We start from the raw sequence: 21801 nt of genomic DNA on the forward strand, positions 1-21801 counted from the left end.
CAAAGCATGTTTGTCATAAAGATAGAAAAACGCAACAAAGAGAAATGGACCAACACCCCTAACTAAGTATTGGACCTAAAGTATCGACTACTAGAGTTGTGCTATAAGCTACATAGGCTACATCTTGCCATGCTGTTTAATATCATTACATTATAAAGACATGACAGGGTACAGATCTACAGCACCTAGAATGATGCAGAAAGCAGGTATATATAGGTATCAATAGTACAGTGAATGTGGGCCTACATGGCCGCTATAGGAAACTTTTAGTTTAGCCCAAATCGGTCTATTCCACAAACCAGGAGCAATTTCCCAACTAACATCCATAAATATTCAGAAACATGTCCTTGATTGCAAATAACAACTTAAAATGGCAATGGTATAACTGACTTAATAACATATTCTACGTTATAAAGCAGAGAATGATAGTAATAAAGTTCTAACTGAGTTTATAAATGTTAGCCGGCCAACTTCTTGCTTTGTGACATACATCTCAGGTGGATACTAGAGAGCAGAGAAGGATCCCATCAAGCCAGAGCCTATTGGTTGAGTGCTTTATGTTAAAGGAATACAAATCAAATCAAATTTTATTTGTCACACGCGCCGAATACAACAGGTGTAGACCTTACAGTGAATTGCTTACTCACAAGCCCTTAACCAATAATGCAGTTTTAAGAAAAATACCCCAAAAATTAAGAAATAAAGTAACAAATAATTAATACTTTGAGACTTTGGCAACGAGGCCCTTTATCTACTTCCCCAGAGCTAGATTAACTTATGGATACCATTTCATTGTCTCTGTGTCTAGTACGAAGGAATGACTGGATGTCTATTGGTATCTGCTAGCATGATAGGAGATACCTAACGCTAGCAGACTTCCAGTCATTGGTTAACGTTATCCACAAGTTCATCTGACTGGGGAAGTAGATTAATTGCCAACATCCCGAGGTATCCCTTTAAGACTAGACTACATCCGATAGTCACCTCAAACTGCCAAACCCATCCAGATATGTTTAAAACTGAAACAAACAAACAAAGTGAAGGCATTACAAATCATCATTAGCACCCAACACATGTCGCAAAGGCAGAAAACAACATAAAAAGTTGTAGTCTTACAACATTCACATTATACTCTCACAGCACTACTGTTACTTTCACATTTTTATCTTATGAATTTGTTTCTTTTTTGGATCGGGATGGGGGAAGAGATAGAATGAAAGCAAGAATGAACTGAATAAACAGTAAGAACTAGGGCGGCAGGTAGTCTATTGGTAGCCTAGTGGTTAAGGGATACTTTGGGATGTTGGCAATGAGGCCTGTTATCTACAGATGAACTCGTGGATACAATTTTTATGTCTTGAAGGAAGTTAAGAGGTAGTTCGGCGAGCCAATGCTAACTAGCGTTAGCGCAATGATTGGAAGTCTATGGGTATGACTTCCAGTTATTGCGCTAACGCTGGTTAGGAATTGCGTTAAGACTAGTTATCAACTTCCTTCAAACTACACGCGGAGACATAAAAGTTATCCACGAGTTCATCAGACTCTGTGGATGTAGATAAACGCCCGTATTGCTTTAAGTATCCCTTTAAGACCTTTGGGCAAGAAACCGAAACGTCGCAGGTTCAAATCCTAGAGGGGAAAAATCTGTGCCCTTGAGCAAGGCACTTAACCCTAATTGCTCTTGTAAGTCGCTCTGGATAAGAGTGTCTGCTAAACTAAAATGTAAATGTAAACCAAAGAGGAGTGAAGGGGAGGGTGAAAAGGAAGGAAAGAGAAAGGGAGATATGCCTAGATCGAGGAAGAGAGGAAAAGATGTGAGAGAAGGGAAAAGAGAGAGCGTGGCCATTCATTTCAAAACAAAAAAAACCCAGTTTGTGTGCAGGGAGTCCTGGCCCAGAAGGCAGCCCTTCTGATTTCATTAATTAACAGGACAAAAGTTGGAAAAAACAGATGGGCCCACAGAGGAACAGGGGATGGGCCCACAGAGGAACAGGGGATGGGCCCACAGAGGAACAGGGGATGGGCCCACAGAGGAACAGGGGATGGGCCCACAGAGGAACAGGGGATGGGCCCACAGAGGAACAGGGGATGGGCCCACAGAGGAACAGGGGATGGGCCCACAGAGGAACAGGGGATGGGCCCACAGAGGAACAGGGGATGGGCCCACAGAGGAACAGGGGATGGGCTCACAGAGGAACAGGGGATGGGCTCACAGAGGAACAGGGGATGGGCTCACAGAGGAACAGGGGATGGGCTCACAGAGGAACAGGGGATGGGCCCACAGAGGAACAGGGGATGGGCCCACAGAGGAACAGGGGATGGGCTCACAGAGGAACAGGGGACCCCCCCCCCCCACACACACACACTCATTGTGCGGTTAAACACCTAAAACACGCACAACCACACAATATGCTCCACCAAATCACTGCTTTTTCTAACACTCTCATTCACAAAATGTTTGTGAGGAAAACATACACAAATAGTTAACGAAAATGTGCTATCCTATCATCTTATAATTCAAGACATTATAAAATCTGTTTAGAAACAGCCATAACAAGACTTTTGGAAGGTGGCTAGGCTATTGTACCACTCTGTGGACAGCGATTGGATTTGGGTCTGGGCTATCGGGGTCAATCTGCACAGCTGAACAATGGCAGAGTAATTAGTTAACGAAGTCCCCCTACCCCTAAGACCCAGCTAGGACAACCTCTGTGTGTGTGTGTGTGTGTGTGTGTGTGTGTGTGTGTGTGTGTGTGTGTGTGTGTGTGTGTGTGTGTGTGTGTGTGTGTGTGTGTGTGTGTGTGTGTGTGTGTGTGTGTGTGTGTGTGTTTTCATGCATGTGTGACTTGATAAATTCTTTCAGGAGGGAAGATACACACTCAGGGATGATGCTATACTTCAGAAGAACCACTTTATTTCCTTCAATCCGATTAGGTATCCTTTCAGATCCATACTAATTACAGACCAGGGCCTCTCTGTTTCTCTCTTCCTTTCCATCTTCTCCTCCATCCCCTTCTCGTCTCCTCTGCCTGTCACGACCAGAGAGCTAATCTCCACAGAGCCATGACCTGCGACATTGCTAACAGCTAATGTTAATGCTAACCTAGTTCTCACCCCATATTTAGAATTTTTAGGTCTCACCCCATATGGAGACCAATCACCCATCAGTAAACAGACACACAGCCAAATCCAATGATCAGATTTGCAAGCATAGCAGATTTTGTCATCATGCTAAATCTCGTTGCTTGCTCTGAGTCCAGTAATGAGTTATACCCTCGTGACAAAAACATTTAATAGCCTTTTCTTGGTGAGGCATCTCAGCATTGCTAGCTACCTTTAACCAGGCCTGTGGCATTTTTTAAAATTGAACTAGGCAAGTCAGTTAAGAACAAATTCTTATTTACAATGACGGCCTACACCGGCCAAACCCGGACAACACTGGGCCAATTGTGCGCCACCTTATGGGACTCGCAATCACGGCCGGTTGTGATACAGCCTGGATTCGAACCAGGGTATCTGTAGTGACACCTCTAGCACTGAGATGCAGTACCTTAGACTGCTGCACCACTCGGGAGCAGTGGTCATCACTAAACTGCTCTAGAATTACTAACATCAGTAGACTGTCCATTCATGTATGTATTAAAATCAGTAAATACATGTATGTATAAAGCATTGTTTGTAATCGGGCCAGTAATCTGCCTAAATGATAATCAACATAATTGTGTATTAATCTAATGCAATGGTTAACTACATGTAATAGTAACGTTTATGGGCAGTTTATGACCAAATCAAATCAAACTTTATTTGTCACATGCACCGAATACAACAAGTGTAGACCTTACCATGAAATGTTTACTTACAAGCCCTTAACCAGACCTTCAAATATGATATTAAAGTGTAACCAAAGCTATTTCTCTTTCTCACACTCTTCATGAGTATATTCAACGCAGCAGGACTAACATACCTAATAAACTGATTGGTGTACTTAGCTGTGTTGTGCTAGAATATCAACAAAAAATTGTGTGGGCTTGGAATTTGACTACGTGCTTTGGAAATCCATGCAATCCAAACTTACTTTGTACTAGTGAAGACAATTTGACATGCTAAAGTCTATTAGTAATAGACTATATTTGTTTTGCATAGTCAAAATGGGACCAGGGTCATGTTCATTAGGCATCAAATGGAAGAAAAATTACTTAGACATGACTACACAGACTAGTCCAATAAGAAAGACTAATTTCCATTTTCCAGTACAAAACCTTTTCCATTAGGTGCACTAATAAAAAGCGACCCTGGATAGTCCTACTGCAGACCAGGAAACAAAACAGGTCCCCTTTTCTATGCACTACATCACACTACTGCCATGTGTCCAAGTCCTCTGAAGCAGCCAAACAAGTAGAACTCTATCTTCATGTCAAAACATCACCAATATACATCACTCATAAAAACTTATTCAATTGGTCAATAGTGTCATTGTCAAAAACAACATGAAAGTCGTCCAGATGTTGGCTTCTGAGGGCCGAGGCCTAACTTGAGATATGGGCAAATAACTCACATTTTCATGCAAAACTACCCTTGACATCACTGCATGATGTAGCCCTTTCCTGCAGTCAGTGACCAAAAGCGCCCTCTTTGGCCTCATGGGTGGAATGCAAACTCAAAAACAAATCAATTTCAACTCTATACCTGACATGGTACAGGTGGCTACTTTTTTTAAGCCCATAACCATGTGTGTGAGGTGTAGGTATCCGCCTTTCCCTTTCCTTTATATGATTAGACTGTGCTATGTTTTCTATCTGAACATTACAATTAGTAACACAGACTTTCCTAATCACGTAGTTGGCAGAAATACATCACATCTCTTCTATTTGTCCCCAGCTCTTTGATTTTACAGTGTCAAGCGTATTGTCACTGCTTTTCAAAGTGCTTAAACTTGCCCCCATTCCTACTGCCAAACCCTTCTCATTCACCTTGGCCTTTCTCTCACTTTCTCTCTCTGTTTCTTTCTCCCCCTCCATGGGGTTAGCATAGAAAAAAAAAAACACTCAAAGCGTGGAACATTCTTTCTAATTCCAGAAAGGAATTTCACTCTCCTTCTCATCTCATGCTGGTCAAACAATAGCCATCCACAAGGGAGCACAGAGACCCAAATAATGGTGAATTATGCCTTCGTTACTGTGAGACTTTAAAACTCTATAAACAAACACTCAGAACCAAAAAAGCACAGTACAACAGCAAGCACCTGACACTAATTGAAGAGTCCATAAACACAAACAACTTCTAGCAAAATTGGGGAAAAAATTAAAAATCGAAATGAGGAATTAGCGATACAAAATGGTGACATATGGACAACCCATTTTAAAACACTCTACAACACCGTTCAAATTGACACAAACGCAGAACAACGCCAAATTCATGAGAAGTTGAATGGTTTAGAAAAAGCTATAAAGGACAATCAACATCCATTGTACTCCCCAATTACTGACCAGGAGCTCTATAAGAAACTTTAGGCCCTCAAATTTAAAAAAGCATGCGGACCTGATGGCATCCTAAATGAGATTCTCAAACTCACTAGTGCAAAATGTCAATTGGCTATATTAAAACGGTTTAATTTGATCCTGAGTGTAGGTTATTTCCCTGACATCTGGAATCAAGGACTCATAACCCCAATCTTTAAGAAGGAGACAAATTTGACCCTAACAATTACAGAGGCATTTGTGTGAACAGTAACCTGGGGAAGGTTTTCTGTAGTATTATAAATGTAAGAGTTCTAAACTTTGTTAATAAGCACGTCTTGAGTAAAAGCCAAATTGGATTTATACCAAAACATCACACGACTGATCATATTTACACCCTACACATCCTGATAGATAAACATGTCCACGAAAATAATACCAAACTATATGCTTGCTTTATCTACTTCCAAAAAGCATTTGATTCTATTTGGCATACAGGACTGTTCTACAAAGTTATTGAAAGTGGTGCAGGAGGTAAAACATATGACATAATTAAATCAATGTATACTGGCAATACGTGCAGCATTAAAATTGGCAAGACAAGAACAGAATTCTTTAACCAGGGGCGGGGCCTTCGCCAGGGTTGCAATCTGAGCCCTGCACTCTTCAATATTTACATCAACGAATTGGCCACTAGTCTAGAAAAATCCTCAGCCCCTGGTGTTAGTCTCCACAAATCAGAGGTTAAATCCCTACTCTTCGCAGATGACCTATGCCTGCTGTCACCCACAGCACATGGTCTACAGCAGAGCCTGGACCTGCTAAAGAAGTACTTCTAGACCTGGGCCCTGGCAGTAAACCCCAAAAAGACAAAAATAATGATTTTCCAGAGAAGATCCAGATCTCAGGGAATTAGACCAAAGTTCTCAATTGGTACAAAATATAGAGTACTGCACACACTACAATTACTTAGGTTTAAAAATAAGCTCAACTGGACACCTTAATGAGGCAGTGAATGAACTGAGAGAGAAAGCACACAGGGCATTCTACGCCACTAAAAAACAAATTCAAATTGAAATACCTATTAAAATTTGGCTAAAACTAATTGAATGTGTCATTGAACCAATTGCACTTTATGGCAGCAAGGTGTGGTGTCCACTTGCAAAACAAGATTTCATCAAATGGGACAAACACCCCATTGAAACCCTGCATACAGAGTTCTGTAAGATTATCCTACATGTCCAGAGGAAAACTACAAACAATGCCTGCAGGGCAGAATTAGGCCAATATCTACTAATAATAAAAACTCAAAAAAGAGAAATTAAGTTTTGGAAACATCTAAAATACAGTGGCCCCTCTCATATCATTACCAAGCCCTGCAATGCCAAGAGCTGAGCAAAGAAAAGAGTCCCCTCATTCAGCTGGTCCTGGGGCTGAGTTCACAAACTTGTTCTACTAACACACTGAAGCCTCAGGACCAGAACATCCAATCAATCAGAATAAACCAAATTACAACACAGTCAAAACAAAACAACATTGCTTATTGGGAAACACAACCACAAGTACAAAGCAAAATGCAGTGCTATCTGGCCCTAAATCGACAGTACACCGTGGCTAACTATTTGACCATGGTTACTGATCAAAACCTTAGAAAAACCTTGACAAAGTACAGGCTCAGTGAGCACAGCCTTGTTATTGAAAAGGGTAGACACAGGAAAACCTGGCTCCCTGTAGAGGAAAGGCTGTGCAACCACTGCACAACAGCAGAACCTGAGACAGAGCTGCATTTCCTGACAAAATGTCAAAAATATAAAACAATTAGAGAGTGTCATTTCCCCAAATTTGAAACCCTTATTCAAGGTTTCAAAGAGCTCTCTGATGAGAGTAGGCTACCCGTCCTGTTGGGGGAGGACGCGGAGAGCTGTGGTTGGCAGCGCACTCCTTTGCTGCCTGCCATTAGATGAAGGACAGTGTCTGACAGACCAATCAACCTGCACATGTCCTCTACTGTATGCTTATTGTATGCTAACTGTATGTTATTGTTCAATGTATGGTTTGACCCTTGGTTATTGTTGTTACTGTTGTCCCGTTGACAATTTTGATTCTTATTATTTTCATATTGTAAATATCCAAAGCAAGCTTTGGCAATATGTACATTGTTACGTCATGCCAATAAAGCAAATTGAATTGAATTGAAAGAGAGAGACAGAGTAAGGGAGACGGGAACACCAAAATTGAGTACCTTTTTTTCCCAATTACACAGAGATACAATTTATCCATTGACGTACTGTATGTGAAATCAGCACACCAGACATTTTCAGCACACCGAAACATAACACGGTGAGCTGCACCAAAATATTGTTATAAATCAAAAATGGTGTCCCTGCCGTTCAACCCTCAACATGGCCACATAAATCTCCTTTCATGTCCCAAACCAAACCCTGCTGTGATTTCAGAGGCTTGGCCTCCTCCTACCTATGGCCTAGCATTAGCATCACAGACGCCCCTCTCATTCTCAAACATTATGTGCTGCGTCATCCAGACACGGTAACTCAATGATTGACCATCACACTTTTACACACACACATCGACACAGTAGAGCCCCGGGTCGTTAAATGTCACCAAGCTGATCAGATATTCAAAGATCAGATTGAGAAACACACGCACACACACACTTCTGACAATACAAGGCCTACTGTCACCAGGATCCACAGAGATATCGCCATGATACCCAACCCACACATCTGCTCCTGATTTCAAACCATTTCTGACGTGTAAAATACCTAGTCTGGGTACCTGTCTCTGTAACAGTCAACTCTTTGTGTCATTTGCCAAAGATATGTACAAGGAGTGGAATGTAATAGCTGAACAGAGAAGGCAACCAGGCTATAAAATACCAACAGGGTTACACAAAAAAACATTACCACCTCGATCAAGTAAACAACAAGATATAAATGGTGCGATCTATTTATAGGATAGTTAACGTAATAGTATTTTTATCTGTCTTGAACAGGTGATTCATTTAGTGGTGGTCGTATGAATACAACTCAACGTCTTCACAAACATACTGTATCTCTACCATGTTATGACAATGTGCTTACTGTATACACAAAACCCACAAATTTTACTGTAATTACTGTAGAATCTATAGACTGTAGCTATAACACCAGTGCATTTGCTTTGCGAAAACATTATAATAGGCATATTATTGCATCATAAAGTGTTACCTATATTGAAGAGGTGAATTGTAACTGAAAAACACATTTTAGTTTAGTCAAAGCTATGTAACTAAGGACCTGTAAAACAATATCCTATACAACTATTGCAGTGTGGTTCAGTTGGTAGAGCATGGTGCTTGCAACGACAGAGCTGTGGGTTCAATTCCCATGTGGGGGGCAGTATGACAAAGCATGTACTCACTACTACTGTATGTTGCCCTGGATAAGAACGTCTGCTAAATGACAAAAATGTAAATACAGTTGAAGTCGGAAGTTTACATACACTAAGGTTGGAGTCATTAAAACATGTTTTTCAACCACTCCACAAAATTCTTGTTAACAAACTATAGTTTTGGTAAGTCGGTTAGGACATCTACTTCGTGCATGACACAAGTCATTTTTCCAACAATTGTTTACAGACAGATTATTTCACTTATAATTCACTGTATCACAATTCCAGTGGGTCAGAAGTTTACATACACTAAGTTGACTGTGCCTTTAAACAGCTTGGGAAATTCCAGAAAATGATGTCATGGCCTTAGAAGCTTCTGATAGGCTAATTGACATAATTTGAGTCAATTGGAGGTGTACCTGTGGATGTACTTCAAGGACTACCTTCAAACTCAGTGCCTCTTTGCTTGACATCATGGGAAACTCAAAAGAAATCAGCCAAGACCTCAGAAAAATAATTGTAGATCTCCACAAGTCTAGTTCATCCTTGGGAGCAATTTCCAAATGTCTGAAGGTACCACGTTCATCTGTACGCAAGTATAAACACCATGGGACCACACAGCCGTCATACCGCTCAGGAAGGAGACACGTTCGGTCTCCTAGTGATGAACGTACTTTGGAGCGAAAAGTGCAAATCAATCCCAGAACAACAGCAAAGGACCCTGTGAAGATGCTGGAGGAAACAGGTACAAAAATATCAATATCCACAGTAAAACGAGTCCTATATCGACATAACCTGAAAGGCCGCTCAGCAAGGAAGAAGCCACTGCTCCAAAACCGCCATAAAAAAGCCAGACTAAGGTTTGCAACAACACATGGGGACAAAGATCATACTTTTTGGAGAAATGTCCTCTGGTCTGATGAAACAACAATAGAACTGTTTGGCCATAATGACCATCGTTACGTTTGGAGGAAAAAGGGGGTGGCTTGCAAGCCGAAGAACACCATCCCAACCGTAAAGCACCGGGGTGGCAGCATCATGTTGTGGGGGTGCTTTGCTGCAGGAGGGACGGGTGCACTTCACAAAATAGATGGCATCATGAGGTAGGAAAATGAAGTGGATATGTTGAAGCAACATCTCAAGACATCATCCTATAGAACATTTGTGAAAGCATGAGCGAGCAAGGAGGCCTAAAAACCTGACTCAGTTACACCAGCTCTGTCAGGAGGAATGGGTCAAAATTCACCCAACTTATTGTGGGAAGGTTGTGGAAGGCTACCTGAAACGTTTGACCCAAGTTAAACAATTTAAAGGCAATGCTACCAAATACTAATCGAGTGTATGTAAACTTCTGACGCACTGGGAATGTGATGAAAGAAATAAAAGCTGAAATAAATCATTCTCTCTATTATTCTGACATTTCACTTTCTTAAAATAAAGTGGTGATCCTGACTGACCCAAGACAGGGAATTTTTACTAGGATTAAATGTCAGGAATTGTGAAAAACTAAGTCGAAATGTATTTGGCTAAGGTGTATGTAAACTTCCAACGTCAACTGTATGTCTTTATGACATAGTGGCTATTGTCCTTTGGGTGGCAGCAGTACATGCTGCATTGATCATGAAGACAAAAGTCCCACTAGGCTGTGGAGTCACCATAATGTCCCCTGTGGATGTGAATGATTTCACCCAGGGCAACAGACCTGCTTCATGTAAGCACACTTGCCTTCGATCCTCCCCCTCCAGGGCCAGGCAGTGTGTGTTTGTGGTAATAGTAGTGTGTGCACATGTGAGAGTATGTATCGAGGGGTGGAGGATGGAGAAACACCCACACATCCATTGCTGACAAAGCTGTATTCAACACAAAGTCACACAGACACATATTCACACCTTGTATAGTCATTCAAATATTGATATTAGCAGCAATCAATCTTTGTGTTGGCCATGAACAACAAAGTGTTTAGACATAAGCTTCGTCAACGGTTATGTTACTGTGTGTGGCATCACCAGTCGGCTTCAAACACTACAGTGATTTCCATAGAATTAGAATGAATAGAACTGACATTTCCATTCAAGTAAACCAGTGTTGTGTTCGAGACCACCTAAAGCCAGACCGATTCAAGACCAAGACCGGAGTGTCTGGGGAGATAAATCTAGCTAGCTAAGTCTGCCATTGGCTAGGCCATCAGAAGCGAGATAGCCATTCAACTGTATTAGGGCAACATTTTGGAGTGACAGTGGAATCAACCAATCACATTTAGACTTGTAATGGGTGGAACCGTTTTTCCAAAAATGTATGGAAACTTCTGCCTTCTCAAAGGCCAACAGGTCACTGTGCAATAGCGAGCAGTAGTTTTCCCACTGTCTAGCTAGCTATCTTCTGTTGTAGGCTAGTTTGTAGCGACTGCAACAGGTGTTATCAAAGAGGATATTGTTGCTAATTTGCTAGCTTCTCCCTTTTCAAGAATTACTTTCAACAAGAAGTTAAGTTTCAACTGATCATCATTTGGTGAGTGGAACTGTGTTTTTATTGCAGCTCGCTTGCTCTTGTTAGCCATTTCTTTGAAAATAACTTATGTGCGTAACATTGTTGCATTTCGTGTAGTGGTGCCTGGAGAGGTGGGTATACTCAAATTTTGCTAATCATTTCCCAAACGGCCAGCCCAGTAATTTCCCAAACGGCCTGTCTGTGTGAAAAATCCTTTGTTTTTTATTAGTTTTCGTATATATTTTAAAGATTTTCACTCTCTAAATCACACCTTTTTTTTACAGAAAGACAAAAGAAATGTGATGTTCTAAGTCCACAACAATGCTTAAACCACATCAGGAGACCCTTTGACGTCTGGGAAACATACAGATATATATTTTTTGGGTGGTATTGAGGAGTATTTTTGTAATAATAATGTATTATTTTTCTGTTTTTGCTCAATCTTATTGGGTGGGCCAGGCTCCCCAGTGAGTGGGCCTGTGTCCACCCATGCCTACGCCCCTGATGCAAACAAGGCATGATGACTGAATTGCGCATCACAAATAGCCTACTAACCAAGACTTCGGAACAACCTTTTTCAACACTTGGTTTGCATACCCATTGTTGCCTTAGTGAGAATTTACTGGTAGATATCATATGTTGAAACATCTTTCCTACCCTACCGACTACTGATGTCATTCTTCTGTGAGCTGCTCCATGCCAAAACCAGTTGAGCACTACACGCTCTTTGTTGCCTGCAGATGATATTCTGCTAAAACTAGGCTGTGTGCAGCACGCAGGTGAATATATTTCACGTGCTTTGCGATTGTGTAGGCTACTTTGTGCATGATTTATCTATTGTACTACATCATTGATAAGTTGTATACCTCCACTATACTACTTTGATAAGCATCAGTGGGGAATAAGAAGTGTATATGCAATGCCCGTTTTTTTTTTTTAAGTGGGTATACGGTGTATACCAGCGTGTACCTTCCACTACGCCACTGGACCTTTGTGTTTACAAAAAGTGCACTCTCCTACATGAGTGTGCTTGTATTACCGTTGCTGTCCTTTCAGCATCATGAACCTGCCACACACTGAATGTCCAATAGGTCCGCCACTGTGCAAATATGTCTATACTAGATATAAAGACCGACCGTATTAATGTTTCAAGAAAGGAGTGTATATATTTGGCCTGGCAAAGTAGTTTTATGCGCTGACTGAATGAAAGCTGATAATGATGAGCTTTGTACTCTGCTGGTCTCGGGAAGAAATTGCAAGTCCTCACTGTCCGAAACCGAGTCAAGACCGAGTACAAATGTATTGGACACCGAGACAAGGCTAAAGCAAGACCGGTCTCGAGTACTACAACACTGAAGTCAACATAGCCCAGGGGTTCCCAAACTGTTTTGGCCCGCAACCCCATTTTGATATTTAAAATAAATTGCGACCCCACCATGTAAAAAGGTGATGTAATCAACGGCCAATGTTACATTTTTAATTGGGGCTATGAAAAGAACATAATCATTATTGATGGTATTTCCCCCCAGTCCGATTTATTTCCTGGTCTTGTCCACTCTGTTCCAATGAGGCTTGTGGGCATTGTAGAGGGAAACAGAAGACATGTACGTGTTTCTGAGAGTCTTATCTTTCAGTGATGGGGTCATAATATTGTGTAGCTTAAACCGTTCAAAACAGAGACACATTTGTAGGAAGAAAACAGAAACCGCTGTTTATTACATGGGAATCTAGCAGTTGCCGGAGGTTACTGAAGTAACCGTGGTTCTATGAACTAGGTGCCTGCGTTTCTCTTGCAACCCCATATTCAAATCAGGCAACCCCACATGGGGTAGCAGGCCCTAGTTTGGGAAATGCTGACATAGCCAATTATATGGAATTTTTCCTTTTATAAAGAATTCTATGAAGTTATCACAGGGGTGGCGCAATATTGGCCCAGCGTAGTACAGGTTAGGGTTTGGCCGGGGTAGGCCTTCATTGTAAATAATAATTTGTTCTTAACTGACTTGCCTAGTTAACGAAATAACAAATAATAAAAAGGACTGAACTCAAAACCTAGTTGACAACAATAGACCACTTCAAGTTTTTGTAGGCTTAACTTAATCTAAACAGTTCTCTGATTTTGGTTAAACTTAATTGAAGATTTTACGAACTCACAGTGAGTCACAACCCAACTTATGTTTCACAGCCCTAACATTTTTTTGGTCTAAAACGCTACTTTCTTTTTGGTGTGAGAGAGAGCTGAAGCCTCCTCCTTCCTGTCTCAGTCCCCAGGTAACCATGGCAATGAACAGCAAGAAAGAACCTTTCTTGTTGGCTGCCCTAAACCAGGATTTGTTTGTAGGGGAGGAGGGAGTATCCCCAAACTTTTCTACCAGGGCCTACCTTTTCATTACATGGTATACAACATTATGGTATATATTATGTCATCCATATAAAATACATAGATGCATGATGTAGGCCTAATAATAAATGTACTGTTCTATTAAAATCAGATTAAATAAATATAAGGATGCCAGCATAAACTTACTGTTTTAGAATCCAGCTCATGTCTGTTTTGCGCCAAAACTTTATCCACACCAGCTTGGTCTATGTATGTGACAAACCCGAATCCCCTGAAGAAAAAAACAATGCCTTTGAATTATAACAGGCTGACACAACAAAACACAACCTATCGCCCCGGCTATAAAGAAAATAAACCAATGAGCGCGCGCCTATGATAGGACGGTGAGGTGCGCACGCCTCCTTACCTTGATCTCTTCGTAACTGGATCTCGCATCACCATACACTCCTTCACCTCGCCGAATTTACAGAAGTATTCATTCAAACCCTCTGTAAAAAAAAAAGCACAATATATGAAAGGGTGGTCGAACAGCGTTCCAAAGACGAAATATTATTTCAATGTAGGCGATAATAAGGTATTTAAGGACATACAACGCAACTGAGCAAGACCACGTTGTTGTTTGTCTGTCGAAACGTCATTCATTGAAAGTAGGATGAGGGTAGACTATTCAACTCATGGCTGTCTAGGTTGATAGCCCATGTTATAATATGTTGATACAACCGTAGTTACATCACAATTGTGATAACGTAGGCTATACAAATAAGCTGAATTGGCTATAGCCTATACTTTTAAAATCAACCAATAGGCAACACAGTTTACAAACAATGAGTTTTTGAAGAACACTGTATTCTATTGAATGAATGGCCTCAATGATGCTGTAATATGCGAAACAACGCAATATCACAAACAAAAACACCGTCAAAAGCTGCAAAAGGCACGATGTCCTCACCTGCTTCAATCAGATATCAAAATAAAAAACCGTGTTCCACATGGTAACCAACCGCCCAAATAACATTAAATAGTTTTAAACATTAAAATACTAGTCCTAATTTACAATGTTAATCCCATATCGTCTCGGCTGTTTCAGTCTGCAGTCCAAATCCTGCGCTGCCTACTGATCCTCGTTGAACGAACGCTTTGATTTCGGCAGGATAGGCTATAAACTATGAACTGTTTTTTTTTTTTTTTTACAAACTTCCGAGAGCTTCACATAGCCCACTCAACAACGTTAAGAATTGTTCTACACATAGTATATACAACGGGTAATAACACTAGCCTAAATCTATCAAAGCATTCTATTTGCATCCAGGGACTTTGAAAAGTCGCTCGCGGGACAGCTCACCTTGTGTTGTCTGCCAACTGAGACCCCCGATGAACATTTTGCTGAATGGGAGAGATAAAGGCGAGAGTAAGAACATCATATTACCGTAAAATAGACCTCCGACACTAAAACCAAACTGCAATTCATAGATTTATATACACAATATCTGAAATAAAGTCAAGGGGAAAAATCGGCCATGTTGTGAAGGCACGAGTGGTCAAGTCGGGCCAGTAAAATGCTTACGAGAAAATAATGTAATCAAGTGCTCTCCAAATGGAAATAAAAAGTTGTTACAATAGCTATCTCCTCACTCAAAATAAAAAAGAGAATAGGTATAGGGTCCTGCCCGGTTGAGCGGCACTAATACACGTTTGAGCGGACCACATAGGAGAGCACAGCACATCAGAACAAGCATGCCTGCCTGTCTTTTGTCTCCGCGCTCCGGTCGGCTCCACACAAACCAAACTCCACTATTATCTCTCATACATAGGGAAGCAAGCAAGGCCAAGACGCTGGTGAGACCGCGCCGAAGATTTACCAAGGGTCGTGGGGGGAGTTGTCCACCGAGGACAGGCTGCTTTGGCTCCCTTCCGTATCCATTCCGTTCCTCTGTTCTTGACTATGAGGTGAGGAAAGGCAGTGAGTAGCAGACTCAGGGTGGCCGAGGGGTGTGGGGGTGGTTTGTCTAGAGGAGGAGGGACGAGCGAGCGTGGCGCCCGCACACACACAAGCAGGCCCCGCCTCTCTCTCCCGCCCCTCACCACACCGCCTTGTAGGCTTGGCGCTCTCTTGAAACGTTTCCCCGCTGAAGGATAATGATGTGCATAGTGGAAGTTTTGAGGAAGTCTATTCTATGCGAATAAATTATTAGTAGACAGTATATGCCTAGTAAAATAAGGCCTCCAGCTTTTAAGGAAGTATAAAGCACATTCAGTGACTAAATCTGATTGTAGTGAGATGTAGTCGAACGTGGAAGGCGTCTTCTAATGCATCTGAGAGATGATGGAGTGGCGTCAAGACACTTCTATGGATTTGATATGGGGTACACCCCAGGGATTCATGACAACTACACTACGCCTTGCAGACACAGATACATGATTTTTACACTATCACGTTGACCCTAACCATACTGTTGATTTACCATTTTTACACTGCTGGACAGATATTTTATTTCACCGTTCCAGCAATTTATGGATGCATAACCAGGACAGCGCAGTAAAGCTTTTATTGGCCCAGCTCAGTACACCCCTTAGACCTCCTTGCAGAGACCCATCCAGGTTGTGCCACCAATATGACCGACTGGGTTCAAACCATCAACTTGTGTCTCTTGCACACCACAAAACTGTGTTAACCTGCTGAGCTAAAGCCTATAGTAGGCATTCTCTCTAGGAACTGCTCTGCTCGCAGGGGGCGGAGGCCTGATATGTAAGCTACACAGTACCCTGCCTCAGCTCATTTTGAACAGTTTTAAATGTACTGTACATGCCTGTTCTTAGTCACAGCAGCAGCAGGTTGGTATGGCTCTCTGTCTCTTTACAAATGGCTGAGGTTTTAAGTCACCCTGGATATGTCTCAAATGGTCCTCTATTCCCTAGTGTACTACATTTGACCAGATCCCATATGGCTATGGTAAAAAGTTGTGCAATGTGTAGGGAATAGGGTGACATTTGGGACAAAAGTCTTTATGCCCCCACACTGCATGCCCATGTGACCACCCATGTGACTGCCTTAACCAACTAAGTGGCAGATTACCAGCTTTTCCCCTAAGTAGGCTACCCTCTTCACTGGGCCAAGAAGGTCACCTGAGGGCTTTAAATGCATTGGTGGGACTGTTCCTGTCCAATGGTACAGTGAGGTAGGTGCATGTACTACCCTACCAGCTATGTGTATATTAGCTGAACTGTCAAAGTGTACTTGTCAAAACTGCAGTTTGTTTACTGCTATTTACTGTGCAGATTTGAAAGGTGCACGTTGAGCTATAGCCTACATAATATGTGCATTACAGAGAAATGGGTAACATCTAATGCATCAAGACACTGAATGAGTGACAGAGAGAGAGAGAACGAGAGAAAGAGAAAGGGGGCTCCAACAACTAAAAACTCTAGTACAGACTTTCATTTTCCACACATAAACGTGTGTGTTTACAATACCTCCAATGCATTAAACTGCACTTAATACACACACACACACACACGCAATAATGAGTGGTGGCTGTTTATGTGCAGCCTCACGAGACGTGCTGTCAGGCGTATGTGTGTCAAACGGTTGCGAGGGCTGGGGGTGGGTGCTGGCGGGGTGGGGGCTGGCGGGGGGAGAGGTGGACCATGGCGAGAGAACAGTATGTAGGACAGAGCCTAGCTAGCGCCCTATCCTGACTGACTGACTGGAGCAGTGGGCGTGATACAGTTCTGCATGCATGATCAATGGGGCTGAATAAAGAGAGATAGAGGGAGCGAGAGAGCAGGAGTGAGAGGGGGAGGGGAAGGAATGAGTTGTGAAAGTGATAGGAAAACGAGCAAGAGAAGAAAGGTAGGAAACATTTTTGCAAAAGAAAGTGATGGGTCTAGGTGCTAGATATGATATGATGGAGAGAGAGAGGGAGACACTTGGAAAGTATATTAGTATATATGAATGAGTAAATGGGAATGAGTAAAAATGGGCTAAAGAAGAGAGAAGGCAAACAGAGATCCAATCAGTACAAAATAGGCGCTTATAAGAATAGTAGAGAGAAAGATTAAGACTTAAAGTATGGAAGGTATGCCATGTCCAACCTTTGTCGACTTGCTTTGAAGCACTTAGCAACACTTGAATGAACAAGAATGGGATGGGATGCATGCACGCACACATGTGTGTTATAACACTTGATTAACCCATTTTTCTTTTGAAATGACTGTAGTTTTTCTCAGTTATTTGAGCAATATTATATTTATTAATGTCAGCTTCAGTCATTAAACTTTTTAACCTCTACACAACATGCATTTTTGTCCTTAAGAGACCTGTAACAGATTAGTTATTTTTAATTCAGTAATTTGGACAAAGATATGGTTATGGTTTCTTTATACTCTGGTTTGTTAACCTCACCAAACCAAAATTGCTTCAGCTTTGATTGAAGTGGCTATTCTCTCTCTCTCTCTCTCTCTCTCTCTCTCTCTCTCTCTCTCTCTCTCTCTCTCTCTCTCTCTCTCTCTCTCTCCTCTCGCTCTCTCTCTCTCTCACTCTCTCTCTCTCTCTCCACCAACTCCAAACACAGTGATAGTTTGTCCAATCTGACTCTTCTGTATATTTGTTTCCTTGATCACAACAGAGTGGGAAGTGTATTGTTCAACCATGACCTTTGACCCTTTTGGTCCTAGGACCTGCTCAGAGAGACCCTGAAATCACTGGGAGTGTTAGTGGCTAGGCTGTAGGTCTCATAAGTTCTATGGCTTTGTGTACGTTCTCAATACATAACTGCTGTGCAGGCCAATACATATTACGGATCATTTTGTCATATTGTAGCAAATTCGGGGCAAACCTTCGTAGAATCTTGCACCTCTGCCATGTAAATGAACAGTGGCAAGGAAATGGAAATTACTGTCCAATGCCACTGCGTTGTAGGTTCATGGCACGCCAGGAAGCCTTTGCCTTGGGTATCAGGGAGGAAGCCAATAGACCAACAGGACACTAAGAGGAAAGAAGTAATTCACTTTGATCAAGGTATTTGTTCAACTGGCAGGTGGCAAGAGGAGGAAGGGAACGCTTTAGGGGAAGGAGTAAGAAAAAACAAGCACACCTGTGCTGCTAGGGCAGAGCTCCACCTCTGTTCTCCTGGTATGACAATCCTTCCATCCCCAGGGGAGGGTTTAGCGAGGGAATGAGACAAAGGGAGGAGAGAAAGAGAGAAAGGGCGAAATGTAGAGGAATGCTTCAGACAACTTCAACACAATGGTAGACGTTTAGCTGTTTTTTATTCATTTGGTTACATCTTTAATCTCATAAGCACAATACATATACTATCAAATGATTGATAGTATATGGAAGCAAGAAAAAGCAAAGGGGAGAAAGGAAAGGGGTGAGGGGAAAAATTGTTTATTTACACATTATTTTACTCAGACAACTGGGTGACTATTTTAGGTGTTTCAAAATAAGAAACTGGGAGTGACACATACACACAACACACTCCAACACAGTCACAACAGAGGCTTCCAGCTACGATTTAGCACAGGCCTAACACTTACGGACAGCTTGTCAATACAAAGTTACCACAAAGACAATGGCTACGGGAAACACGGCAACATTAGGGAAACTTTATATCCATCGTTGTCTTACTTAATGCATTATAGTCTCTCCCAACCAACTCACAATTCACTGATCATGTCATGTCTACACATTGATCAACCTCCTTTTGCACTATTAGCTGCCCTTTGAGTATTTTGCACATGAGCTATAACGTTACAATTGTTATCTTTGGAAAGGAAGTTTATATTGATAGATGGTGTTTTCTTGTTGAAAATCTCTAGCTTTGAGGGTTGTGTGGTTCATGGTTACTTTCAGGCTTGGGCATGCATTCACTTTTAAAGCAGTAGTACCATGGTTGTACAAACATTATACATCAGCGCAATTAACCTTGGTTAACTGTTGCGTAAGTGCAGAAAATGTCAGTTTTCTAGACACCATAGTAACCGTGTAGACGCCCATCATTACATATTTAACATTACCATAATGTCTTTGGCCATTGGAGATGGTCAATGTGAGGTCTAAATTTGAATATTGTGGTCTTGATCAATGGACAAGTGACAGATCAACCACCAAATAACGTTAATAGTCCGTCAGATCAGAAACTCCCCCTTAGGGACCTTTGGGGGAAAGACTTTGCCCAGTGGCAAAATCTACAGCTCTCATTTACAAAGCACCTCTGCCAAGACACACACACACACACACACACACGCCACACGCACACGCACACGCACACGCACACACACACACACACACAAGTAAAGTCAGAATATGGCCCTGTACTCTTTTAATCTTTCCCCTCCTCACTCCCCCCACTTCCATCCACAGGGCCTATCAACGCCATACCTCCCTGCTATTTATAGGATACGACTGTCCCCTCACCCGCTCACCCCTGCCAAAGCACAGACATGAGGGTGCATTTCAATAATCAACAATAATCCTCTCCTTCATCTGCACTGATCCCAACCAGAAGGGAGAAGGGTGAAAGAAATGGCAGATGCCAATCAACGACCCCTATATAGAAGTCCATGGTTATTGATTCATGGGGAAGGGGCAGATTGAACTATCTGATTCAGAAGCCTACAGTTTGAAATTGTCCTGATTTGCTGTTAGATTGATTAATTTTCTATATGTATGAATGTGTGTGTGTGTCTCTGTGTGTTAGTGGGTGCGAGAGAGCGGTGGGAGAGAGGTAACTCATGCTGTAATTGGTGTGTATCCCAACCTGTAGCATGAGCTTGTATATTTACTTCTAACCCCTCTCAACTTTCACCATGGTAACGTGGCCAAGTGGCCCTCAGGCAAAGCCTTTTGTGTGACCTCACCAGTAAGGAAATATCAAGATGACAAAATCAGCAGGAGCAGAAACTCACTGAAGATTTGCAGAAACTCTTCAGCAGTTTAGATTTTGGCCAGTCATTTAGCAAAATTCAATGTAATATCTGTATCACATTTCAGTATTGAAAGGAGCAGTTCGGCTGAAGGGGCCATCTTGTGGACCGAACCGGAAGTGCAACATGAAGGTAAACGTCAAACAGACAGAACAAATGTTTGACAATTCACATAAACATAATATAATTAACTTAAAACCATTTAACAGAGTGACAGGAGAGAGAACGAAAATGAGAGAGAGGGAGAGGCAGGGTAGGGAGACAGGGAGGTACAGTGTTGCTGAGGCTCCATTGTGGGGCTTTTGTGAGGCTCAGATTGTCTTCTTCTCTGGGAAAGTGGAAACTCAACACTTCTCTCCGGAGGTCTGGTTACCAGGTGAGAGAGGAAGCAAGAATGGAAAAACAGAGCCCGAGCGAGAGAGAGGAGGGAGGCGGGGCGGAGAAGTGTGGAGAGAGGAATAGGCGATGAGGGAAGAAAAAGAGAATGAGATTTGGACATGAGTTGAAGAGAGGAGGAAAGAGAGAAAGAAATTGAGAAAGGGGGAGATGTAGAGCTGTACATACAGATAAGAAAATAGTGAGGGAGAAAGAGGGAGGTTTTGTTTAAAACCCCACAGGACTAACACAGCTGGGGGTAAGTAAGTGTTCACTGTAAATCACTGAATAGACTACACCATTTTGTTTAAAAAAAATGTGTCATTCTACAAAACTTTCTGTGTATCAGATCTAATAATACATTACGTCTAAATCCAATTTCTACAACCTTACATTTTGGGTTATCATAGGGTTATGATAGGATAAGCAGTGGTGAAAAAAGTACAAAATTGTCATTTGTCAAGATTCCTTAATAGAAAATGACTCAAATAAAAGTGTCACCCAGTAAAATACTACTTGAGTAAATGTCTAAAAGTATCTGGTTTAAAATGTACTTAAGTACAGTGGTGGGAAAAGTATTCAACGATCATACTTGAGTAGAAGTTATAAGTTGAAGTAAATTCTATACATCAAATTCCTTATATTAAGCAAACCAGTTGACACAATTTTATTTTATTTTATTTATTTATTTACAAATAGCCAGGGGCACACTCCAAAACTCAGACATCATTTACAAAAACAGTATTTGTGTTTAGTGAGGCAGTAGCAATGCAATGCATTATATTGATAGGTGTGTGAATTGGGCCATAATTGCTGTACTGCCTG

The 21801-nt window shown here is 41.7% G+C and overlaps 1 protein-coding gene across 2 annotated transcripts in view; it reads right to left on the reverse strand.

The window, feature by feature from the left end:
- Nucleotides 1-15678, reverse strand: part of LOC106583321 (RNA-binding protein Musashi homolog 1) — a 43763-nt gene extending 28085 nt beyond the window's left edge. For both annotated transcript variants that reach the window (XM_014167377.3, XM_014167376.3), the window contains exons 1-4: nt 15534-15678; nt 15017-15057; nt 14081-14162; nt 13861-13945 (exon numbers count right to left, since the gene is read on the reverse strand). In XM_014167377.3, coding sequence (XP_014022852.1) covers nt 13861-13945; nt 14081-14162; nt 15017-15057; nt 15534-15595 — 270 coding nt within the window. In that variant the 5' untranslated portion in view covers nt 15596-15678. The remainder of the gene's footprint in view (nt 1-13860; nt 13946-14080; nt 14163-15016; nt 15058-15533) is intronic.
- Nucleotides 15679-21801: the final 6123 nt, after the last annotated feature.

The sequence above is a fragment of the Salmo salar genome, chromosome 22 (genome assembly GCF_965601325.2).
Source record: "Salmo salar chromosome 22, fSalSal1, whole genome shotgun sequence".
Classification (NCBI taxonomy): Eukaryota; Metazoa; Chordata; class Actinopteri; order Salmoniformes; family Salmonidae; genus Salmo; species Salmo salar.